At 34.9% G+C, this 25347-nt stretch overlaps 1 protein-coding gene across 2 annotated transcripts in view; it reads right to left on the minus strand.

Annotated features, from left to right (window-relative positions):
- The window catches only part of NFXL1 (nuclear transcription factor, X-box binding like 1), a 52509-nt gene that overhangs the window by 13207 nt on the left and 13955 nt on the right, over positions 1–25347 (minus strand). For both annotated transcript variants that reach the window (XM_082837779.1, XM_082837778.1), the window contains exons 10-18: positions 24505–24629; positions 23751–23873; positions 20315–20405; positions 12522–12642; positions 12132–12291; positions 11304–11395; positions 5540–5561; positions 4975–5115; positions 2057–2223 (exon numbers count right to left, since the gene is read on the minus strand). In XM_082837779.1, coding sequence (XP_082693905.1) covers positions 2057–2223; positions 4975–5115; positions 5540–5561; positions 11304–11395; positions 12132–12291; positions 12522–12642; positions 20315–20405; positions 23751–23873; positions 24505–24629 — 1042 coding nt within the window. The remainder of the gene's footprint in view (positions 1–2056; positions 2224–4974; positions 5116–5539; positions 5562–11303; positions 11396–12131; positions 12292–12521; positions 12643–20314; positions 20406–23750; positions 23874–24504; positions 24630–25347) is intronic.

Consider the following 25347-nt stretch of genomic DNA (forward strand, 5'->3'; position numbering starts at 1 on the left):
TATGAAATTATTCACTGAACTGAAAGTAAATGAAATTATTGGGACAAATACTGAGACTGAAGAATTCTATATAAAAACATATACTTTAAACATGCATTCAAGAAACGGAAGAAGCAACTCTGGATAGCTATGGTAATGGAAACCACCTCAATCCAAATATATCCACACATTTCCCCCCAAAATCATTCAGTTCATTAATAACAAACAAAATCACTCAAATCCTATGACCTCAGCAAAGCCAGAAGACAGAAATTTCTACAAACTTCAAATTACCTGTAAGTAGAAAAATAAACACCAATTCCTAGCAGAGCTATTTCTCAAGCTCCCATATAGCAAGTCTTTTCAGAGAGCTTGGTAGAGTTCTGGAAAAACTGAGCAGAAAAGAGAAGAGGCGCACTGAGCTAACATCACACAAGAAAGACAAAGTCCACCATAAATGTAAAAATACTGAAAAAGTCTTGGTGGATCAGAGCACCAACTAAAGAGAAGAGACTTTAAAAACTGCACGAGAATCAAGGAGCCAATATTGGAAAGGCAACACTCTGCGGAACAAGACAGTAAAAAGGGAAGGTGCCCTTTGGAGATGACACGACAAAGGGAAAAAGAAGCAAGAGAGGGAAATTTAGGACCCTGAAAGACCAAAGAAAACAACGTCTTGGGACTTCCCTCGTGTACCAATGGTTAAGACTCCCATGCTTCCACTGCAGGGGACACGGGTTCAATTCTTGGTCAGGGAACAAAGATCCCTCATGCCGAGGGGCACGGCCAAACAAAAGAAAACAAAACAAACAAAAGAAAAGAAAACTACCTCTTCTCATCAGTCATCACCCATTAATAAAGCAAAATTGTCCTCTTAACTCTCCCTACAAAACTTATAAAACTAAAAATTATAATTTTTTAAAATTTCAACAAAATAATTTTAATATTTAAAAAGAATAAAATTTGACTTTCCAATTTAAAGCATGAGTCCAGAGTATAAGAGACAAAAACAAATTTAAGATAATATTAACAGGCATTTTTCTGCAAGTATTTATGCTCAAAAAATCAGACATAAACTCATATTCTCAAATTTAATCTGAGGGCTTCCCTGGTGGCACAGTTGTTAAGAATCTGCCTGCCAGTGCAGGGGACGCGGGTTCGAGCCCTGGTCCGGGAAAATCCCACATGCTGTGGAGCAACTAAGCCTGTGCACCACAACTACTGAGCCTGCACTCTAGAGCCCACAAGCCACAACTACTGAAGCCCATGCTCCTAGAGACTGTGCTCCGCAACAAGAGCAGCCACTGCAGTGAGAAGCCCATGCACGGCAATGAAGAGCAGCCCCCACTCGCTGCAACTAGAGAAAGCCCATGCGTAGCAACGAAGACCCAACGCAGCCAAAAATAAATAAATTTTAAAAATTTATATATAAAAAAATTTAATTCTGAGTAAAATATACTTACAAAAAACCCACTTTATAGACTTAAGTGAAATGGAGCTGAACAAGTTAGGTTAATTACATATTTGATCATGATAAACAGAAAACAATGTAATCTTTTTCTCCCTCTGCATAATCCACAAGCAAAAAATTTCATTTTTAAGTAAGGAAAATATAGAGGTCATATCCTAGTATGATAAATGCTACAACAGCAACATTTGTAATAAACAAAAGCTACCTTTTAAATCTATGATTTAAAAACTGTGCCTAAGTAACTATGTGCAAGTCAACTTTTGATCCAACAAAACTCTGGCTGACACTGTTATCTGAAAAATCTGCTATAGCAGTGCTTCTCCTGGTTTTTTTTAAAGCAAATTTTTTTTCTAATAAAATCTTATACAGAATCCCCAAGTGGAAAAAAGCAGAACTGTCCTGGTTGAAATCAAGGTAAAGTATCTAGAAGATGAAATAGTCTACATTTCTTTCTTCCAGATCTCTACTGGAAAATCTAGGTCTCCAGCCCCTAAGGACCATACTGAAAAATATTCCTTAAAGTATTCTATAAAGGGTTCTGAATTATGAAAATATACCAGTTAAAATGATTTTAGTAAAACAAGAATATTTCTTCAGTCCACTTACCTACATTCCACATAAAGACTTGTGATCTTGCAGTGACATTTTACTCTAAGCATCTGAACACAGGGAGGACACTCTCCAGGGTGACATGGCAAAACACACGGATGAGGACAACCTGGCGGCCGTGATTTAGAGCACCCTTCTTCACATTGAAGGCATTCTGGGCCAGCCTGATAAGTACCAAGGAAATAAGTCATCTAAATACAGAAGTCTAACATTTCTATATATGTTAAAGTTATAAAATTTATATATCCCGTTAAAAGAAAGTACTTCTGTAGCTCTTAGAAATACAGTTAATAAAATGGTGCCATGCTTTCACTCTTTTAAAAATATTCAAAATGAATAATAGCAAGATCATCAATAGGACCATTATTCACAAAGATTTTGATGTCTACAAACCTCATTTGATCAAACTGCCTTACCTTTAAAATGGACTTGTGATTACATGAAGCATCCCTATTAAAATGTAAATTACTTTTTAGTCAGTGGCAGAAAAAAAAAACAGAGTAAAAACATTTTCCACCCAAGAAGCATGATCATCACATAACTAAAAAAGCAACACACAGGCTTCCCTGGTGGCGCACTGGTTAAGAAGCCGCCTGCCGATGCAGGGGACACGGGTTCAAGCCCTGGTCCGGGAAGATCCCACATGCCGCGGAGCAACTAAACCCGTGCGCCACAACTACTGAAGCCTGTGCACCTACAGCCCGTGCTCCACAACAAGAGAAGCCACCACAGTGAGAAGCCTGCACACCACAGCGAAGAGTAGACCCCGCTCGCCACAACTAGAGAAAGCCTGCGCACAGCAACAAAGACCCAGTGCAGCCAAAATAAAATTAATTAATTAATATAAAAAAGAAAATTAATTATCTCTCTTTCATAACCAATTTTTAAAAAGTCACTTGGGAATCTTGTTAAAATGCTGAGGCGGGGCCTGAGATTTTGCATTTTTAACAAGATTCCAGGTGATGCCAATGCCACTGGTCTGCAGACAACACTCTGTGTGGCAAGGGTCTGTAGCATACATAATATAGAAGAAATGCATGTGTATATCTATGTATGTGTGATTATGTACGTATACATATGTTTTCTTTTTTATTTGTTTTTGATGAGACTTTCCTCAAGAGAAAATATCCTCATTCTTCTTTCAATCAGTCAAAAAGTATTTCAGCCCATGTTTGCTTGCAAAATACACACCATTGTGATTGCCATCACCTTCACACCTTTCCCCAGTTAACCACATTCCCACTCACTACAGCCAATGAATTAGGGTTATATTTGCTGCTAATGGTATCAATCAGAGCCATCCCACATAAGAATGGCATTGACTGAACTGAGATCTGAGGGTAAGGCAAGGGAAGGAAAGAGACTAGAGCAGAGGTAAGAAGCAAAAGAGCTTTGATTTCAGTTAATTCAATAAACACTTATTGAATACCTGCTGTGTTATAGGCTCTGTGCTATACCTCAAGGTAGAAACTGCATTAAAAATTCCAAGGGCATTTGGGTCAAGAGAGACCTATTAAGAGCCTTTCTCCAGTGGGCCTCAATTGAGATGTTACAGTAAGGAATTAATTTTTAAAGTTTCTGAATTATTTAAACTTTAATACATAAATTAGAATGATTGCAAAGTTATCCCCCAAAATAATATAATTTCCACTCACTTACACTGCAGTAGCCTTCCCTGAGTGGGAGATAGGGTGGATTTGTAGCTAAATTGAGAAGAATTGCACATAACTTATAACCCATATTTCACGACAGGCACTGACTGCCTACGAAGCCATGTTGGGATAATCCAAGGTAATTCCCCAAACATGTCATATGACTTCTTAAAATGAGTTTTTTCTGATTCATCTGATATTCTGGAAGTCTAATGGAGGAAAGCCATATAGTAGCTATTCTCTAACTAGTTAAAGTGGTTTTGAATCATTATGTTAGTTTGATTTTATAATTCCAATATCTTTTTCATTTTATCATGAGAATATTTTTATTGAGGATCAAGGCATGACTCAGTGAAGAAATTATAAGCAATACGATTTACATATATATCTGCACATGAGGAAGAATGATACTATAGACATTTATGTTGTCATGCATTACAATTACCAAATCAAAGACCAAAACATCTAATAATGCAAGTGAAATTTTCAATAACACAGTTCATAGTAATAATTTAAACACCTGTAAATGTAATGTTACTTAATAATAAAATTAAGCTTAAAATCTTTGGCTTATTCCTCATTAAGCACACTTGCTAATATTATTATGATTCCCTATAGAATGGAAACCTAGGAAAAAACATTATTTTAAAAATAAAATTTAGTATTAATTAAAATTTGATTAGCTACATTTGTTTTTCCTTGTGAAATGGCAATTTTTAGACATCTTTGAATGGTTGATTTCTCATATGCTTGTAAAATGCTTTTAGTAAATTTCACGTAACTTATACATATCCTGTATCTGTGATGGTATTTACTTCCAACAAAAGATTGAGAATTTATTAAAACTGTGAACATCTACCCCATGTATTAGGTTTAAAAAACAGCTGACTGCAAATGCTCCAGACTAAACTTAGAGATATAAATGGATAGCAGTAGAGGTGATACTGCTACTTACTATCTAAAAAGAGACACAATTTCTGTACTTTGATCATAAAATCAAACCTTATGTATTAACCCAGGTATAGCATGTAAACAGTACCAAATGAAAAGGCATATTCTTATGAACTAGCACAAAGATACAGAGAGATATACACCAAGTTGTTAAAGTTGGTTGTCTGAGGAAAGGCAAGGAAGGAGAAGGGATGAGAGCAAGAAAAAGGAAAGAGAAGTTATAGCAAAATGGAAAATATTTATGGCAAAATTATTGAAAAAAATGTTTCAAGCATACTGTAAGCATGTATACATTCAACTCAAGGACATTACCTTGTTTTTGTCAGTGCAGGAATCAATTTCAGTTACTTTGTGGCACTCTTTCATACATGTATGATTCTGACAATCTAAGGTTCGTCCACAAACTCTCCTACAAGAGTAGGGTCCTACGGTGTGGCATGGTAGAGGGCTCACCTTAAAATTTAAGAAAAAAAGGAAAATCAGCAACACAGACACACACACACAACCTATTGGAAGCATGTTTCAAAAATGACTCTGTTATCATTTGAGAACAAGTTTCATCTAATACATTTTCATTAATAATTGTTACTATCAAAATCAAAGTAACCTATCCAAAAAAATCCAAAGAATGAATGCCAAGGAGCAAAACATTCTATTCCTAAAAGGGAAATTCAATGTAATGATTCTGCAGTGAATGCATATACATAGGCTAATTCTCAAATAAAAGTACTGTGTATTTTTAAAATTTGTAGACAAACTCTTGTACTCTTTAGAGCACTAAAAAGACAATACATTGACTTTGTTATTTCTAACAACCATCATATAGAAGAGGTACATAGATTACAAGCTTTACTTAAAGTCTGTGCCTGTAACTCACCTCATGCTTTCCAAGACATTCCCTGCAAGACAAAAATAAAATGAAATGAAACATTATACAGTCTTCAAAAAGAATATTTTTAAAGCAAAGATGCTAACTCTACTAGTCTTTTTCTTAAGAATAAAAAATAAGCATGTAGGTTGCAGGATACAAAGTTAATATACAAAAGCCAATTGTTTTCCTACATACCAGCAATGAACGACCGGAATTTGAAATTAAAAACACACCACCATTTATACTAGCACACACAAAAATGAAATACTTAGATATAAATCTAACAAAATAAATTCAAGATTTATATGAAGAAAACTACAAAACACTGATGAAAGAAATCAAAGATCTAAATACATGGAGAGATATTTCATGTTCATCTATAGAAAGGTGCAATGCTGTTAAAATGTCACGTCTTCCCAACTTCATCTAGATTGAACACAATTCCAATCAAAATCCCAGCAAGTTATTTTGTGGATATCAACAAACTGATTCTAAGGTCTATATGGAAAGATAAAAAACCCAGGATAGCCAACACAGTACTGAAGAACAAAGGCAGAGGATTGACACTACCCAACTTCAGGCCTTACTATAAAGCTACAGTGATCAAGACAGTACAGTACTGGTGAAAGAATAGACAAAGAGATCAATAGAACAAAACAGAGAGCCCAGAAATAGACCCACACAAACATAGCCAACTGATCTCTGACAAAGGAGAAAGGCGATCAAATGGAGAAAGGGGTAGTCTTTTCAACAAACGGTTGGTGCTGGAACAAAGGAACATCCACATGGAAAAAAAACACAAACAGACTTTATACATTTCACAGCAGTTAATTCAAAATGGGTCACAGACCTAAATGTGAAATGCAAGACTATAAAACATAGGAGAAAATCTAGGTGACCTCGAGTTTGGCGATGACTTTTTAAATACAACACAATCCATGAAAGAAAAATGGTTAAGTTGGATTTCATTAAACCAAAAACATCTGCTCTGCCAAAAACACTTAAATAAAAACAGGTTTTCATAAACACAAGCCACAGACTGGGAGAAAATATATGGAAAACACATATCTGGTAAAGAACTTGTATCTAAAATATAAAAGAACTCTTAAAAACTCAATAATAAGAAATTAAGCAGCCAATTAAATAATGGTCAAGATTTGAGCAGAGAACAGACACCTCACCAAAGAGGATATACAAATGGCAAATAAGCATATGAAAAGATGCTCAACATCATATGCCATTAAAGAACTGCCAATTAAAACGAGATACCACTGCACACCTATTAGAACGGCTAAAATCCAAAACACTGACAACAGCATTTGCTGGCAAAGATGTAGAGAAACAGGAACTCTCATTCATTGCTGGTGATAATGCAAAATGGTACAGCCACCGTGTTAGTCTGGCAGTGTCTTATATAGGTAAACATAGGCTTACCATATGATCCAGCAATAGCACTCCTAAATATTTACCCAAATGAGTTGAAAATATATGTCCACACAATAACATGGACATATGTTCTGTGAACATGAACGTTCACAGCAGCTTTCTTCATAACTGCTAAAACTTGGAAACAACCAAACTGCCCTTCAATAGATGAATGAATAAACAAACTGTGGTATATACATACAATAGAATATTACTCAGCAATAAAAAGAAATGAGCTATCAAGCTGTAAAAAGACATGGAGGAAACCTAAATGCATATTATCAAGTGCAATATGCTAAAAAGGCTATATACTGTGGGATTCCAACTACAGGACATTTTGAAAAAGACAGAACTATAGAGAGAGTAAAAAGACCAACAGTTTCTAGAGGCTTGAGGGCTGGGGAGGTGAGGGATGAACAGGAGGTTCTTAGGGCAGTGAAACTATTCTGTATGGTACTGTAATGGTGGATACATGAGATTATGCGTTTATCAAAACTCATGGACCATACAACCGAAAAAGTAAACCTTTACCAAGGTAAACTATAGACTTTAGTTAATAATAATGTACCAATATCAGTTCCTCAACTGTAAAAAAATTCTACTCTAAGAAAGAAATTGTATTACCTGGACAGTTCATGTGACAAATAATATTTTTCAACATATACTTCATAATAATAATTTTGTTATAAATGCCACTGAAAAATCATTATATCAGAGTTAGAAGGATCTTTATACATATGTTTTTGGTTTTTAAACTGAGATAAAATTCACATACCATAAAGTTTATACTTTTAAAGAGTACAATTCCACACTAATATAAGATATTAAGGGAAACTGCGTGTGTGTGGCAGGACCATATGGGAACTCTTTGTATTTTCTGTGAAATTTTCCGGCAAACCTAAAAAATCACCTAAAAAAAACAGTCTATTTAAAGAAACAAAACAAATATTTCATTTCCCTTTAAAGGGACTGGTTTAGCAATTGTCTTGTGATCCTATTCTGGCCAGTGAAATGTGAAAAGAGTTTTACTATGGGGCTTCTGGGAAAGGTTTCCTCAGTCTTTAAATAAAGAAGAAAGTGATGGTTGAAGGCTTAAACAGTGTCCATTTCTCCCTTTGGAAACTTCACTAACTGGATGGGAAGTTTATCAGAAGGGCAAGTAGCCTGAGAACAAAAAGGACACACTGAGGATAAAATGCAAAGACAGAATCCAGGCTCTTGACGATAAATCACTGAATCAACCAGATTAACCAACCATGAAGCAGCAGTTCTACCTCCAGTCTAACTGTGCAAGGCATAAATGTTACAATGTCGCTTTTTATTTAGGGTTTTTGTTACTTGAAACAAAAGGCACCCTAAATGATACAGCACATATTATATGTGTTATATGCACATGTTCAGAATTCTTTTATCACATGGCCAAATTATTATTAAATGTAATGTTATTTTTGAAACAAGAGGGCAAGAAAACAGGAACACTGTACTCTAATAAGAAATTATATTAACTGGATAGTTCATGTGACAAGTAATATTTTTTAATATATCCTTTACAATAATAATTTTGTTAGACATGTCACTGAAAAATCGTATCAGAATTAGAAGGATCTTCATATATGTTTTTCTCCTTTTTAAAACTGAGATGAAATTCACATACCATAAAATGTATACTTCTAAAGAGTACAATTCAGAGGAGTTTAGTATATTCATGAGGTTGTGTAACCACCGCCACTACTTAATTCTAGAATATTTTCATAACCCAAAGAGAAACCTGAAACTATTAGAAGTCACTCCCCATAGTCTCCTATCCCCAGCCCCTGCAACCACTACTCTACCTTCTGTCTCTGTGGATTTGCCTACTCTGGACAGTTCATATAAATGGAATCAAACAGCATGTGGCCTTTTGTGTCTGGCTTCTTTCATTTAGAATAATGTTTTCAAGGTTCATCCACGTAATATGTAAATGTATCGGTAATTCATGGATTTTTATAGCTGAATAATATTCCATTGTATGGCTATACCACATTTTGTTTATCCATTCATCAGTTGATAAAAAAATTGTTCACACTTTTTGGGCTATTAATAATAATGTTCCTATGGACATTCATGTACAAGTTTTTATGAATCTATATTTTCAGTTCTCTTGGGCATAGTCCTAAGAGTAAAACTGCTGGGTCATACAGTAACTCTATGTTTAGTCTCCTGAGAAACTACCAAACCGTTTTCCAAAGTAGCTACACCACTTTACATTCCCAACAGCAATGTATAATGGTTCCAACTTCTCCATATCTTCACCAACACATCATATGTCTTTTTTATTTTAGCCTTCCTAGTGGATGTAAAATGGTATCTCTTGGTGGCTTTGATTTACATTTTTCTAATTAATGATATTGAGCATCTTTTCACATGTTTACTAGCCATTTGTAGATCTTCTCTGGAGAAATATCTATTCTAAGCCTTTGACCATTTTTAAATTGGACTGTCTTTTGGTCTCTCAGTCTAAGAATTCTTTATATATTATGGATAATATACAAGATATATGATTTACAAACATTTTCTACCATTCTGTGGGTTATCTTTTCAACTTTTTGATAGTGTCCTTAAAGCACAATTTCTTGATAATGTCCTCTGACTTAATTTTCATAAAGTCCAATTTATTTATGTTTTCTCTTGTTGCTTATGCTTTAGGTGTCATATCTAATAACCAATGCCTAAGTCCAAGGACACAAAGATTTACACCTATGTTTTCTCCTAAGAGTTTAATAGTTTTAGTTCTTACTTTTAGGCCTCTGATCAATTTTGAATTACTACTTATATATGTTGTGAGGTAGGGGTCTGAGTTCATTTTTTTCCATGTGAATATCCAGTTGTCCCAATACCATTTGTTGAGAAAAGCATTCTTTCCCCCATTTAATTATTCTGACAGTCTTGTCAAAAATTAATTGACCATAAGTGTATGGATTTATTTCTGGACCGTCAGTTCTATTCCCTTGATCTTTATGTCTATCTGAATGCCAGTATTACAGTCTTTGGTCTTCTTTAATTTCTTACAACAATGTTTTATAGTTCTCAGTGTACAAGTCTTGGATTTCTTTTATTAAATTTGTTAAATAAACAAAACGTTTGCTCTTTTTAATGTTATTGCAAATGGAACTGTTTCCTTAGTTCAATTTTCAGATTGTTCACTGTTAGTGTATAGAAATAAAATTGACTTTTGTATATTCATCATGTTTCCTATAAACTTACTGAACTTATTTAATATCTCTAATAACTTTTGTGAAGATTCCTTAGGATTTTCTATATACATGATCATGTCATCTAAAAATACAAATAGTTTTACTTCTTCATTTTCTAGTCTAATTGCTCTAGCTAGCACCTCTAATATAGTATTGAATAGAAGTGGCAGAATAGACATCCCAGTCTTGTTCCTGATCTTAAGGGGGAAAGCTTTAAGTCTTGCACCATTAAGTGTGATGATGTTAACTGTGGGTTTTCATAGCTGCTCTTCATCAGGCTGAGGAAGTTCTCTTTTATCCCAAGATTGTTGAGTGTTCAAGAAAGCATGTCAGATTTTGTCAAATGTTTTTCTGCATCTATCAACTGTCCTTTATTCTATCGATAAAGTATTAACAGTGATTGATTTGAATCAATGATTGATGAATGAATGATTCATGTTGATTCAACTTCATATTTCTGGGATATACCCAACTTGGTCATGATGTATAAATCTTTTTACATGTTGCTGGATTCAGTTTGCTAGTATCTGGTTAAGAATTTTTGCATCTATATTCAAAAGGGATATTGGTCTGCAGTTTTCCTGTGATGTCTTTTTCTGGTTTATTATCAGGGAAATAGTAGCCTCACTGAATAAGTCAGGAAATGTGCCTGCTTAGTGAAGCATTGGTGTTAATTCTTTAAATGTTTGGTAGAATTCACTAGTGAAGTCACTGGTCCTGAGGTTATTTTTGTGGTAAGTTTTTGGTTACTAATTCAGTCTTTTTACTAGGGATATTCAGATTTTCTACTTCTTCTTGATTCAGTTTCAGTAGTTTGTGTGTTTCTAAGAATTTGTCCATTTATCATGCAAACAGTAACAAAAAGAGTAGGAATAGCTATACTGACCCATCAAACTCTAGCTGGGGAAAATGACTCAAAAAGACACCTAGAGGAGCGTTTTAAGCGGTATGCAAAATATATTTAGAAAAGAATGAAACAGAAAGAGAGACTACTTTATAGGCTAGGCCTGAAATAATGATGAACTGAAGAAAGAAAAGGGGAGAAGTTTCTCAAGATACACTTTGAACTATGTCAAAAGATTTTTTTTAAAAGCTAAAATTCTAATACTTACATAGGAATAGGCACTTGACATGGAGGACAAGGCAATGCAGTCTGAATAAACGCTGGTTCAGATGGCTGTTCCCAAGGGCCTGAAGGCTGGTGCTACAAGTAAAATAAATAACAATTTTTAAGTCAGAGGGGTTAAATCATATGGCCGATTTAAGGATCTACGAGAAAACAGTTCCACGAATCCTCTGCTCAAGCCGGCTGAAATTTTTTCAAGTACTCAACAAATTGTGCTTATTGAAATATTTTATTCCATCCTTAAATTCTATCAGATTGTTCTCCTCTAACACGTTTATATTAAAAATTGAGCCAGATTCCAGGTTTTAAATGACAGAACAAAGGCAGTATAGACTCCTTCACTTCTCATAAGCCAAAAGAATAAAACACAGAATTGTAAAATCCAAATTCCACCAACAGAATTTAATCTCCATTATTTTGTTCACTGTTGTCTCCCCAGCACCTAGAAGAATGTTTAACACATAGTAAGAATTCAATAAATATTCACTGAATATGTGAATGAATCTTTGAGGAAACCAGGAGATATTTATAACCCTAAACTATAGTATATGAAGGAAGACTGACAAACTCATCTGTATGATGATTATAACATGACTATCACACTGTACTTGCAAACATTTTATTGATTTCTCCTTTTCTATATTGTGAATTTCTTAAGACAAAAACCAAGTATCATTTACCTTATACCCCAGCTCCTATCACAGTGTTTAATACCCAATAAGTACTTCATCATTGCTTGTTGAAATGACTAAGTAAAATTAAGAAAATATGACCCACAGCAATGCATTATGTCTTAATAGTACTGTTCCCTTACCCTGCCAGTTTGCTTTATTAATGCTTGATCATGACATGGAGCAGGACACAAGTGACCACATTTCTCCAAAACCTTTCGGCAAGGTTGATGACATGGAGGACAAGAGCCAAAGTGACAGCGATGTTTTTCTTGACTTGTATGATGGCAAGTTGGTGGTCGACTAAATCATAAAGTACAATTTTTAAAATTACTTTTGATCATTGAACGATTATATCTAAAGTGCAATTATCTATTTATATACCTTCTAATTCCATACAGAATGAGCATACTGTGAATATTAATATTTTAGAACATTAAAGCAAAATTGAAAATACTAACAAAATGAAAAATCGGTATGAATTTAAATCTGTAAGACACCAGATGTAAGTCTGTACAGAGCTTTGTACTAACCTGCACTGCTCTTTGCACTTGGGGGGTCTTGTGGTACGTTCTCGGCCACAGGGTACTGTCACCTTTGTATTACCACAATTGCACTTCACATCTACAGTTTCTGGGCAGGGATAACAGCTACCTGAAAAAAAGGTCTGAAACTTAAAGAGAAATTTCCTTAACTACCCAAATTCCCATCAATAGTAGAATCAATAAGTTTAGTATATTCACACAATGGGATACTCTAGGATGAGAATAAATGAATGAACCTCACACATATAACATTGAGCAAAAGAAATCAGACACCATCAATATACAGTATATGATTCCATTTATATAAAATAAACAGGAAAAACTAATTTATGCTGTTCAAAATCAGGATGATGATTACAAAGGACACAAAAAGTTTGAGAAATGCTGGTAATGATCTGTTTAATAATCTGAGTTCTGGTTATATAGTTATGTTCAGTTTATAAAACATCATCAAGCTGTACACGTGCAATTTGTATACTTTTCTACATCTACACCAGTACTTCAATAAAAAGTTTTAGAATTTTCTTTAAAATTTGCTAAAAGTTCTGTCCTAAATAACAAATTTAACACATTACTCATTCAAAACTACACCAGCAAAATGGAGCTCAGTCTTTGGAAAATCTAATTTAGCAATAATTTTTTGGCTTAGTTTCATACATACATCTACTCAAGTGCATTATTTTTAGATAAATTCTCCAATAAGAGTGACTTCTCTCATAAGGTTATTAACAAGTACAGTCAATTTTCCATTACTCATGCTTTGCGAAAGACTCTAAAATCTCATTTTAGGCTATAATTCCAAATACTTCTCTTCTAAACATTTCAAAAGGAAACATTTTTAGGGTTTCAGCTTTTTACCTTCTTTTGTTATGGGCAGAAATACACAAAGACCAATTGAAAAGAAATCTTTTTAAACAGGCTATAAAGTTCTCTCCAAGGCTTTGACATCATCCTAAGGGCTTTCTTCCCACTCTAGTTTTCCGAATAGGCTACCCCATTAGAAATGAAATAATAAGAGAGGAAGGGCTTCCCTGGTGGCACAGTGGTTGAGAGTCCGCCTGCCGATGCAGGGGACACGGGTTCGTGCCCCGGTCCGGGAAGATCCCACATGCCGCGGAGCGGCTGGGCCCGTGAGCCATGGCCTCTGAGCCTGCGTGTCCGGAGCCTGTGCTCCGCAACGGGAGCGACCACAACAGTGAGAGGCCCACGTACCGCAAAAAAAAAAAAAAGAAAAGAATAAAGAGTCTTCAACTAGGAAGTATCTCAAGAAATTGCTGCCTAGGTGTCAGGTCCAAGCAAAATACTGAATAGCAATTAACCTGATAAAAAACAGATTAATGATGAAAATAGTCTGGTTAAAAGCCTCTATTAGTTCAAAACAGTTCCCTAAAACAAAAGAGGTTAACAATTTTGATTCAAATAATGATCGCAGAAAAAGAAATAAAGTAAAAAGCACCACAGGGAAAAAACACATGTGTATTATACAAATTACCAAATTTATACTTCAGTGTTTTGATAAGTATAATCCAGTAAAGTATTATCTTGATGGTAATGCAAGCCAAGTTATCCTGACTCACATGATCAAACTTTATTTTGGTCTTACCAAAAGAAAATTTGATGTCACACTTTTTAAAAATTTAATAGTGACATTTATGTCAGTTCTTACTCAGTACATTATATTAATTTCCATACTTAACAATGATAATTTTTATTCACCTTCAGCAATCAAAGAGAAACTTATCAAACATAACCTTTTTGCCGCCCTAAACTACAGCATCACTTTTCCTTTTTTAAAATTAAATCTTGAGAACAATAAGGGATAATTTCCCTGAACAGTTTTCCTAATGAACTCATTACAGACACCTGTACAACATGACATAAATTCATGTAACTTCAGTGATAATATTTTTTAAATGAAAAAGGAGCATACAGAGTATAAATACAGTGACTAATGGGTCAAAAGTCCAGTAATTCTAGAACCATAACCATAGAAGGCCTTAAGCTTTAAAGAACTGTAAGTCAAGCTTTCATATATTCACAGCGCAAACATGCACATAGCACCCTCTCCCTATGAGTCACAGTACAACTTGATTATGAAGGTATCTAGAATAATGGAAAATGACATAAAATAATGATTCTATGTATCTTATGTAACTGAGTATTAAACAAATGGTAAGAGTTGCACAACGGTATCTTCATACACTTTCCATTAAGGTAAATTTTTTTTAGGGGCTACTAAGTTTCTTTTTTAAAAAATAAACATTCTGCCAAAAAAAAATTAATAATAATTGAACCTGGATCTGATCAAACCTCTAGTCCCACTAACAGTTTATAGAAAATAGAGGAAAATGTCAAATAATACCACGGAGATGCAATCTGCAAAATCCAGACTCTGTGAAACTAAATAAAGCAACCTAGTTTCTTAAACAAGTGACAAAGGAAAATATATAAAAAGATGGAAAATTATAGAAGAGGGAAATTACAGATGCATAGACTTCAGAGACATCAACCAACTACAATGTCAATCTTATTAAGGTTTCTCAGTCATACAAACTGGAGTAAAAAATGAAGGCATTTATGAGACAAAAAGATATGTGAACACCAGATATTTGCTGATACTAAGAAACATTAACTATTTTCAGTTTAAGAATCCATCTTTCAGAGATGTATACTGAAGTATTTATGGGATTTGCTTCAAAATAATACAAGAGGGGGATATGCTTTCAACATTTCTCCACTAAGGATGATGTGTGCTCTGCCCTTTTTGCAGATACTCTGTATCAGGTTAAGGATGCTCTCTTCCATTTCTAGTTAAGTTTTCATCATATATGGATGCTGAATTTTATCAACTGTTTTTCAGACATTTACTAAAATGATCTCATTTCTCCTTTAATCTGTTAATGTGATGGAAACATGTTATTAGATTTACTAATCTTAAACCAACCATACATTACTGCAATAAACCCAACTTGGTTATGATACATTAAGGTTTTGGATAGCTAATATTGTAGTACCAGATAGCTGGATTTGAGTGGCAAAAACTTTAATATTTTACAAACATGTTCATCAGTTAAGATTGGCCTGTAATTTTCCCTTACTTTCCTTGAAAGATGATATAATCAGCTGGAACACATTACTTTTTTACGTACACTATCAAATAGTTCACAAAGAGATTAAACTTATACATACTTTAAATGTTCATTTGTTAAAAATCATGTGTAAAAATCAACTAGGCCTGGTGTTTTCTTGGTGAGAAAATTCTAAACTACTGATCCAATTTCTTTAATGGTCATACAACTAGTCAGGTTTTCAACTTAAAGTGAAGGCTATGTTTTAACAGTGGTCTCCAAGGCCCTATACATATTCTCCTTTCCCCAGCAATCATTTATTGCACCATCTCTCTGACCTCATCTCCTGACATGTGTCCCCCTGAGCAACCACTTCAGTCCTCCTTCAAATGTTCCTGTCTCAAGGCCTCTGTAATCAAACTACCCCATCCCCATTTCCCCAGGGCTTGATCCCTACTTCTCTCAGGATTCCCCACACATGTCATTCTTTCAGAGTCCTACTCTGACCACACTATATAAAACAGTATATACCAACCCAACTATCACAATTTTAATTTTACTCTAATTTTCTTTCTATACTTGTCACTATCTGATATTCTATATTAATGTGATTATTTACTTGTATTCTAATTGAGGGAGAATAAAAATAAGCTCCATAAAAGCAGGTACGTTGTCAAAATTGTTCACTCGTAATTCCAGTGCCTGGTACTTAGTAGACACTCAAAAATACTAATTGAATGAACAAATAACTTTAGAATGTTAATGAAATTCAAATTTAATGGGTCAGTGATATACTACGACTACAAAAGGAAATAAAATCCTTTTACATGAGAACCAAAAAAACAGTTCTAAACTTTATAATTTAAAGACACTTGGGCTTCCCTGGTGGCGCAGTGGTTGAGAGTCCACCTGCCGATGCAGGGGACACGGGTTCGTGCCCCGGTCTGGGATGATCCCACATGCCGCGGAGTGGCTGGGCCTGTGAGCCATGGCCGCTGAGCCTGCACGTCCGGAGCCTGTGCTCCGCAATGGGAGAGGCCACGGCAGTGAGAGGCCCGTACCGCAAAAATAAATAAATAAAGACACTGACATTTTGGGATTGGGTTGTTTGTTTCTTTGATATTGAGCTGCATGAGCTGCTTGTATATTTTGGAGATTAATCCTTTGTCAGTTGCTTCATTTGCAAGTATTTTCTCCCATTCTGAGGTTTGTCTTTTCGTCTTGTTTATGGTTTCCTTTGCTGTGCAAAAGCTTTTAAGTGTCATTAGGTCCTGTTTACTTTTGGTTTATTTCTATTTCTCTAGGAGGTGGGTCAAAAAGGATCTTGCTGTGATTTATGTCATAGTGTTCGGCCTATGTTTTCCTCTAAGAGTTCTATAGTGTCTGGCCTTACATTTAAGTCTTTAATCCATTTTGAGTTAATTTTTGTGTATGGTATTAGGGAGTGTTCTAATTTCATTCTTTTACATGTAGCTGTCCAGTTTTCCCAGCACCACTTACTGAAGAGGCTGTCTTTTCTCCACTGTATATTCTTGCTTCCTTGATCAAAAATAAGGTGACCATATGTGTGTGGGTTTACCCCTGGGCTTTCTATCCTGTTCCAATTATCTATATTTCTCTTTTTGTTCCAGTACCATACTGTCTTGATTACTGTAGCTCTGTAATATAGTCGGTAGTCAGGGAGCCTGATTCCTCCAGCTCCGTTTTTCTTTCTCAAGATTGCTTTGGCTATTTGGGGTCTTTTGTGTTTCCATACATATTGTGAAATTTTTTGTTCTACTTCTGTGAAAAATGCCATTGAAAGTTTGATAGGGATTGCACTGAATCTGTAGATTGCTTTGGGTAGTATAGTCATTTTCACAATGTTGATTCTTCCAATCCAAGAACATGGTATATCTCTCCGTTTGTATCATTAATTTCTTTCATCAGTGTCTTATAGTTTTCTGCATACAGGTCTTTTGTCTCCCTAGGTAGGTTTATTCCTAGGTATTTTCTTCTTTTTATTGCAGTGGTAAATGGGAGTGTTTCCTTAATTTCTCTTTCAGATTTTTCATCATTAGTGTATAGGAATGCAAGACATTTCTGTGCATTAATTTTGTATCCTGCTACTTTACCAAATTCATTGATTAGCTCTGGTAGTTTTCTGGTAGCATCTTTAGGATTCTCTATGTATAGTATCATGTCATCTGCAAACAGTCAGCTTTACTTCTTCTTTTCCGATTTGGATTCATTTTATTTCTTTTTCTTCTCTGATTGCTGTGGCTAAAACTTCCAAAACTATGTTGAATAATAGTGGTGAGAGTGGGCAACCTTGTCTTCTTCCTGATCTTAGTGGAAACGGTTTCAGCTTTTCACCATTGAGAACGATGCTGGCTGTGGCTCTGGCACATATGGCCTAAATAGACATTTCTCCAAAGAAGATATACAGATTGACGACAAACACATGAAAGGATGCTCAACATCACTAATTATTAGAGAAATGCAAATTAAAACCACAATGAGGTATCACCTCACACCAGTCAGAACGGCCATCATCAAAAAATCTACAAACAATAAATCCTGGAGAGGGTGTGGAGAAAAGGGAAACTTCTTGGGTGGGAACTGTGGGTGGGAATGTAAACTGATACAGCCACTATGGAGAACAGTATGGCGGTTCCTTAAAAAACTAAAAATAGAACTACCATATGACCCAGCAATCCCACTACTGGGCATATACCCGGAGAAAACCATAATTCAAAGAGTCATGTACCACAATGTTCATTGCAGCACTATTTACAAGAGCCAGAACATGGAAGCAACCTAAGTGTCCATCAACAGATGAATGGATAAAGAAGATGTGGCACATATATACAATGGAATATTACTCAGCCATAAAAAAGAAACTAAGTTGAGCTATTTGCAGTGAGGTGGATGGACCTAGAGACTGTCATACAGAGTGAAGTAAGAAAGAGAAAAACAAATACTGTATGCTAACACATATATATGGAATCTAAAAAAAAATGCTTCTGAAGAACTTAGGGGCAGGACAGGAATAAAGATGCAGACATAGAGAATGAACTTGAGGACACGGGGAAGGGGAAGGGGAAGCTCACACAAAGTGACAGAGTGGCATGGACATATATACACTACCAAATGTAAAATAGATAGCTAGTGGGAAGTAGCTGCATGGCACAGGGAGATCAGCTTAGTGCTTTGTGTCCACCTAGAGGGGTGTGGGATAGGGAGGGTGGGAGGGAGATGAAGGAGTGAGGAGAAATGGGAATATATGTATATGTATGGCTGATTCACTTTGTTATACAGCAGAAACTAACACACCATTGTAAAGCAATTATACTCCAATAAAGACGTTAAAAAAATATATAAATAAAAATAAAGACACTGACAAATCAGAGAACATCCACAGGGAAATGCCTATGGGGTTAATACATCTGCCATTTTTCCTAATGGGGAGGCAATATGGTATAACGGAAATATTATTAAACTTTGGGTTCACATCCTGACCCTGCAACTAGTTCTATGACCTTGGGCCAACAGTCTCTTTGCCTGCTTCCTCCTTTTACAAAACAACACTAATACCTTCCAAGATTCCTGAAAGGATTAAGACATTAAGGGAGATATCTAGTATCCACCTAATCCCAAAGGAAGACAACAAAAAACAGTACAGTAGTTTTTCCCAGGTCACAAAACTGTTATTGGGTTGGCCAAATTCGTTCAGGTTTTACCACAGATATGGAAACACCCAAACAAACTTTTTGGCCAACCCAACACTATGTTCACTTTTGACTCAGGACCTCTTAATTTAAAGCCATGCTCTTTCCACTACCTTATACTATCTTTCAGTAGATTCCATTTCATACCAACATACTCCAAATGAGTAAAGTTAACTCAGTTTTCAATCTCTAATAACTTAGGCACCCCTGAGACCCTTTCAGGTGGTCTGCAAGAATTTATATACATAGATTAGAATTTTCCAGAAGCTATATAACAAGGGATTATCACAACAGATTGAATGCAGAAGCAGATATGTGAATCCAGCTATCTTCTATTAAGCTAGACATTAAAGACATTTGCAAAAATGTAAAACAGTATCATTCTTCTCACTAAACTTTTTTTTAGAAAGTAGCTGTTTTTCACAAAAAAGTTACTGTATTAAGATGTAATGGGTACTATGGTACTATTTTTCAATAAAATAATAAATATTATTATATTTTAATTTAATTTCAAATACAATAAATATCAGTAGATAAAATTCACATTAACTAAAGGTCTTTGGGTCCAGAAAGAGTGTAAAAGGTCCTTGAGACCAAAAATTTTGAGAACCACTGGACAGAATATATACAATCCTTTACTAGACTTAATTTCATATCAATGTCTAAAATTCAAAATACCACTGAAAAACCTATTAATTAACTTAAAATCTATGTGGGGAAGGTTGGGTAGAAGTAAGGAAACAACATGGTATTATTGAAAGAACAGAAGTTTATATTCAAAAGGTGTGGGTTCAAATCTTGGCTATAATGCCTTACTAGATATTTCCCTAAGTAAATCACTGAATCCTCTTCAGCTTAAATTTCCTCATCCATAAAATATAGTGGCAACTGCTCTAACTTCTCAAGATTGCTAAGAGTAAGATAATAAATGTGAAAGCTCTCTATCAGCGAGAAAGCACTATGTAAATATAAACATAAAATTACAGCTGTTGTTAAATTTTACCTCTATGGCAGACAGATGGACACTTATGGTTTCTACATCCTAAAGTCCGTCCACAGTTTTGATCACAAGGTGGACAGTTTCCAGGGCAACACTGAAGGGAAAGCAATACATAAAGAACAGGTAATTTGAAAACCGTACGTAATATGAATGTCATTACTAGTTATTCACAGAACTCAGGGAAATCAAAAGATAGTTCTTTTCACTATAAGAATAAAAGTATTCAAGAATATCAACATTCTTGTGTAGAATACGTCGTACTAAGAACTTATAAGTTTAAGTAGACAATGACCTAATTTCGTGAAGTCAAGCTAAATTTTCTTGCCCTTTAGTTAATTATTCTATGACTTAAAATAGTTCCATAAGATAGTTTCTCTTCTACTTATCTACACAGAAATTGACAACATTAACCACAGGAATGGATCTGGTCAAACCCTATAGTCAATTCAGGCAAATAATCTGGCTATTTTTAAAATTTAATTACAATAAAACCCATTCAATATATAGATTAGTTTGGCAGTTATTTTCAAACCAAAGAGTCGGAGACTAACTGAAGGAAAGAGGAGAGATAGGCTAATTGCTTCTAGCGCTGTTTTGTTACTCCCTGATTTCCAATCTGTGAGAAATATAGCTGTCTATGACCTGTCCCAATTTTCATTCATGAACACAAGGCAACTACTTAAAGTTCCATCTTGCCATTCTAACTCCTTGACAAACTTTGGAAAGGAAAAACAGACTACAATTTTCTTAAAGAAACTTGGGTTTGTAACCTACTTCAGAACAAGTTTCAGTATATAAAAATAGCTCAAAACAAAGTACACGTTGTTGAAAAGCAATTAAAAGTTAAAATAGTTCATTCAATTAAGCAAATATTTACCAAGTAATACTATGTGCCTATCACTTTCCCAGTGGCAATGGGAAAAAAGAAGGTTATGTGGTCCACAACATGAATAAGCCTTTAGATGTTTGTTTCTCACCATGATGAGTAATAATGACCAGATTTACTCTCCTGCCTTAAACAACTAGAAAATCAGACAAAATATTTGAAACAGCAGTTTTTAGACATTAGACAACTAGGCAGCACAGGACAGAAACCCCTATGAGAAAGACACAAACAAGGTGAGTCCTATGATAGCACAAGCTTAGACCTGGACACAAGGAAAAAGATCACAAGCAGAGTCCAGTGGTCTTACCAAGTTAAGGAGACAAAATTCATAGTTCAGAGAGGCAAGTGTGGTTAGAATTTGTGGAGAAGTGGTAGCACAAAGCATAAAGTTTATAATGTCTGGAAACCAATCAAAAGTCACCTAGCAGTAAAGAATAACCCAAAAGGAAAAGAAAACTCAATCAACAAAAATAGACCCAGAAATGATAGATGACAGAATTGGTAGACAAGGACATTAAAATAGACATTTGAAGTATAACCTATTCACTTATATTCAAGAAGACAGAAGAGAGCATGAGCATGAAAAGGACAGACATGGAAGATATAGAAAAAGTCACAACTCCAAGTCTCAGAGATGAAAAAATACTGTCTGAGACGAAGAAACACAGGATGGGATAAACAATGGGATTAGACAATGCAGAAGAAAATTAGAGAACTTGAAGACAAACAATGTAAGGTAACATTAAATATGAAAATTAAAAGGACTAAATAATAAATGTAGCATCAGTGACCTATGGGACTTCAAGCAGCATGACATACCTGTCACTGGAGTCTCAGTAGGCAATGGGTGGGGGAAATATTTGAAGAAATAAAGATTGAAAATTTCACAAATATGATGAAAACTATAAAGACATACAAGAAGCTCAACAAAAGTTGTACTAAAGAAACATGAAGAAAGCTATACAAAGGAACATCACAAATAAATTACTGAAAACTAATGATAAAGAGAAAAATCTTTAAAAATAGCCAAAGAAAAAAGATACATTACATACAGAGGAACCAAGATAACAGAGATAGTGGAGCAACATGTTTAAAGAATGGGAAAAAAATTGTCAAACTAAAATTCTACAGTAAAAATATTTTTCACAAACAAAGGCTAAAGACAGTTCACAAAAGTTGCAAGAATTCATGACGAGCACTACAAGAAATGTTAAAGGAAGTCCTTCAGACAAAAGAAAATGAAATCAGATAGAAACCTGAATCTATATAAAAGGATGAAAAGCACCAAAAATCATGAGTTTGATGATAAATATAAAAGACTATTTACTTTTTCACACTCTTTAAAAGATACCTGTTAAAGCAAAAATAAAAACAACATATTTGAGGTTTATAAAATACATGGGTATAAAATGTGTAAGAATCGAATAAAGGAGGTAAAATGGAATTATTGAAAGACAACACTCAAACAGAAGACACAAAAAGAGGGAAAAGAAACAAAGAACAGATGAAAAAATAGAAAATTACAGACTTAAATCCAACCATTTTATTAAAGATCACAATAAATGTAAATGATCTACACCCAAATTAAACGATAAAGATTTAAAATAAAATAATTATCTAAATAAAACAATTATCTAATTGCTGTCTATAAGAAATCCACTTCAAATGTAAAGATTTGAATAAGTTCAAAGTAAAAGAATGGAAAATATATACTGTATGAACACTAAGCAAAACAAAGTTGAAATCACTATATTTAATAGATTTAAGAACAAAGTATCTTACCAGAGAGGGATAATTCATAATAAAAGGGACTCAAAAAAACTTCAAATCTACAGACTCAATAAAATTTTCCAGTTGACCTTATACTGAACCAAGATTCTATAAATAAGATCTGAACAGCAGAAGTTAAGCCTCTAACATGCCAAACAAACTACCACTAACACTGCTATGATGTTTTAAAGTCAGGGAACAGGGACTTCCCTGGTGGTGCAGTGGTTAAGAATCCACCTGCCAATGCAGGCGACATGGTTTCAAGCCCTGGTCTGGGAAGACCCACATGCTGCGGAGCAACTAAGCCCGTGTGCCACAACTACTGAGCCTGTGCTCTAGAGCCCGTGAGCCACAACTACAGCAGCCTGTGTGCCTAGAGCCTGTGCTCTGCTGCAATGAGAAGCCCACACACTGTGACAAAGAGTAGCCCCCGGTCGCCACAGCTAGAGAGAGCCCATGCGCAGCAACGAGACCCAATGCAGCCAATAAATAAATAAATAAATTTATTTTTAAAAAGTAATAATAATAAAGTCAGGGAACAGAAACAGCCAAAGAACCAAGTAGAAGGAATTATGCATAGGACAAAAAGAGACCCTTGTTATTTAAAAACCTTGTAAGATTTCCCACTAATATAAACAATAATGTAGAATATTTATTAATATTTCATATGGAAAGCAAAGAATATGCCTAAATACTTGAGGAACAAGTCAAGATGGCACTTATCATGGGCCCAAAGATGAAAAATCCAAGAGAATTTTAAAATCAGTTTTGCAAGCTTATTACCTTTCTCCTACACTGATGCTTCTGACAGTCCCGCAACTTAACACACTTAGTTTCACAAAGATACGGTTTATGACACGGCATTCGTTTAGTATGCTTTCCACAACGACAATGCTTCTCCACTTCCTGGAAGAATCAAATAAATGCTATTAAAATTGACTTTCGTTGACATGATTTTTTTCACACTGTAATCTCTATAATTACTAAAACATGAAAGAGAAAATTTTAAGACTGTTTTGTATGAAAGACTTTTAAAAAACTAAAGGAGAATTTCCTAAGACATTTGTTTGTTCCAAAAAGACTTCACAGAATTTCCATTGTTAAATTTAGTAAAAATTTGATATTAAATAGTAAAACAACATCACACGTTAAAATCCCTTATATCTAGTTACACAATAACATCTACACATCTAGTTTCAGGAAAACAAGAAAACTGGATTATCTAGTAGTATGTGAAAACCAGAATGACATCTAGGCATTTTTTCCCCTATCATCCCTAGGCCTAATTCATCATTGCTTTGAATATCTTCTGAGGATAAACAACCCCACGCTAGTCTATAAAAATGACAACATTCAAACTTTTACCAAGCAAAACAAAAAAAAGGTAATTTCAGATTTAATTGCTGGCATACTCTCCTGCTTCATCATAAATATTAGATCATGACACAGATGTTTATGAAAACAATTACAAAACAATCCCATTTGACATATTATGACAGATAGCTGTTAAAAGTAATCATTATAGGACATGACTAACTTGTCTACATGTTTCACAAGGACCTCGGTGACAACGCTGTGAACATCTGTGGATTCCACATTCAAGTACTTTGTCACAACTGTCTCCACAAGTTGGTACATCTTCTGTACAAGGCAAAGAAAACTCTAGAAGCAGACAAAAAAAATCAATATAAAAATAACATACATTATTATAAAGTACTAATAACGTGCCATGTACTTCTGGATTCCTAGAGAATGACAGGTCTTTCAGACTATGAACTTTTGCATCTACATATTTATTGGAAAGTTAACTTTAAAGAAAATAACCCCTATATTTGTAAAGCTTATGCCTTTTAAAAAGAATTCGATACATGACAAGTTACCATTCTCAAGAAGCATATATATATATATATATTTTTTTTCCTTTCTTTGAGGTACGCGGGCCTCTCACTGCTGTGGCCTCTCCCATTGCGGAGCACAGGCTCCGGACGCACAGGCTCAGCGGCCATGGCTCACGGGCCCAGCCTCTCGGCAGCATGTGGGATCCTCCCGGCCCGGGGCACGAACCCGTGTCCCCTGCATCAGCAGGCGGACTCTCAACCACCGCGCCACCAGGGAAGCCCCAAGAAGCATATTTTTATGAGCTAACTACTTCAGAAATACTTTTCTAAAGAAATGAGTAAGCCCATGTAAACCACTATGAAGAATTCTACAATATATAGAACAATAAAAAAAATTTGCTCTAAACAACCTCATAGGATGGAGGAAAAAAACAGATCTAGACTTAAAAACTATGAAACTGACCTTTAACATAAATATATTATAAGAAGTGTTTGCAATAATCTTATAAATATGTGTGCTGGTACTGGTGCTGAGTCAAGAA

This window comes from Leucopleurus acutus, assembly GCF_964270905.1.
Source record: "Leucopleurus acutus genome assembly, chromosome: 4".
NCBI classification, from domain to species: domain Eukaryota; kingdom Metazoa; phylum Chordata; class Mammalia; order Artiodactyla; family Delphinidae; genus Leucopleurus; species Leucopleurus acutus.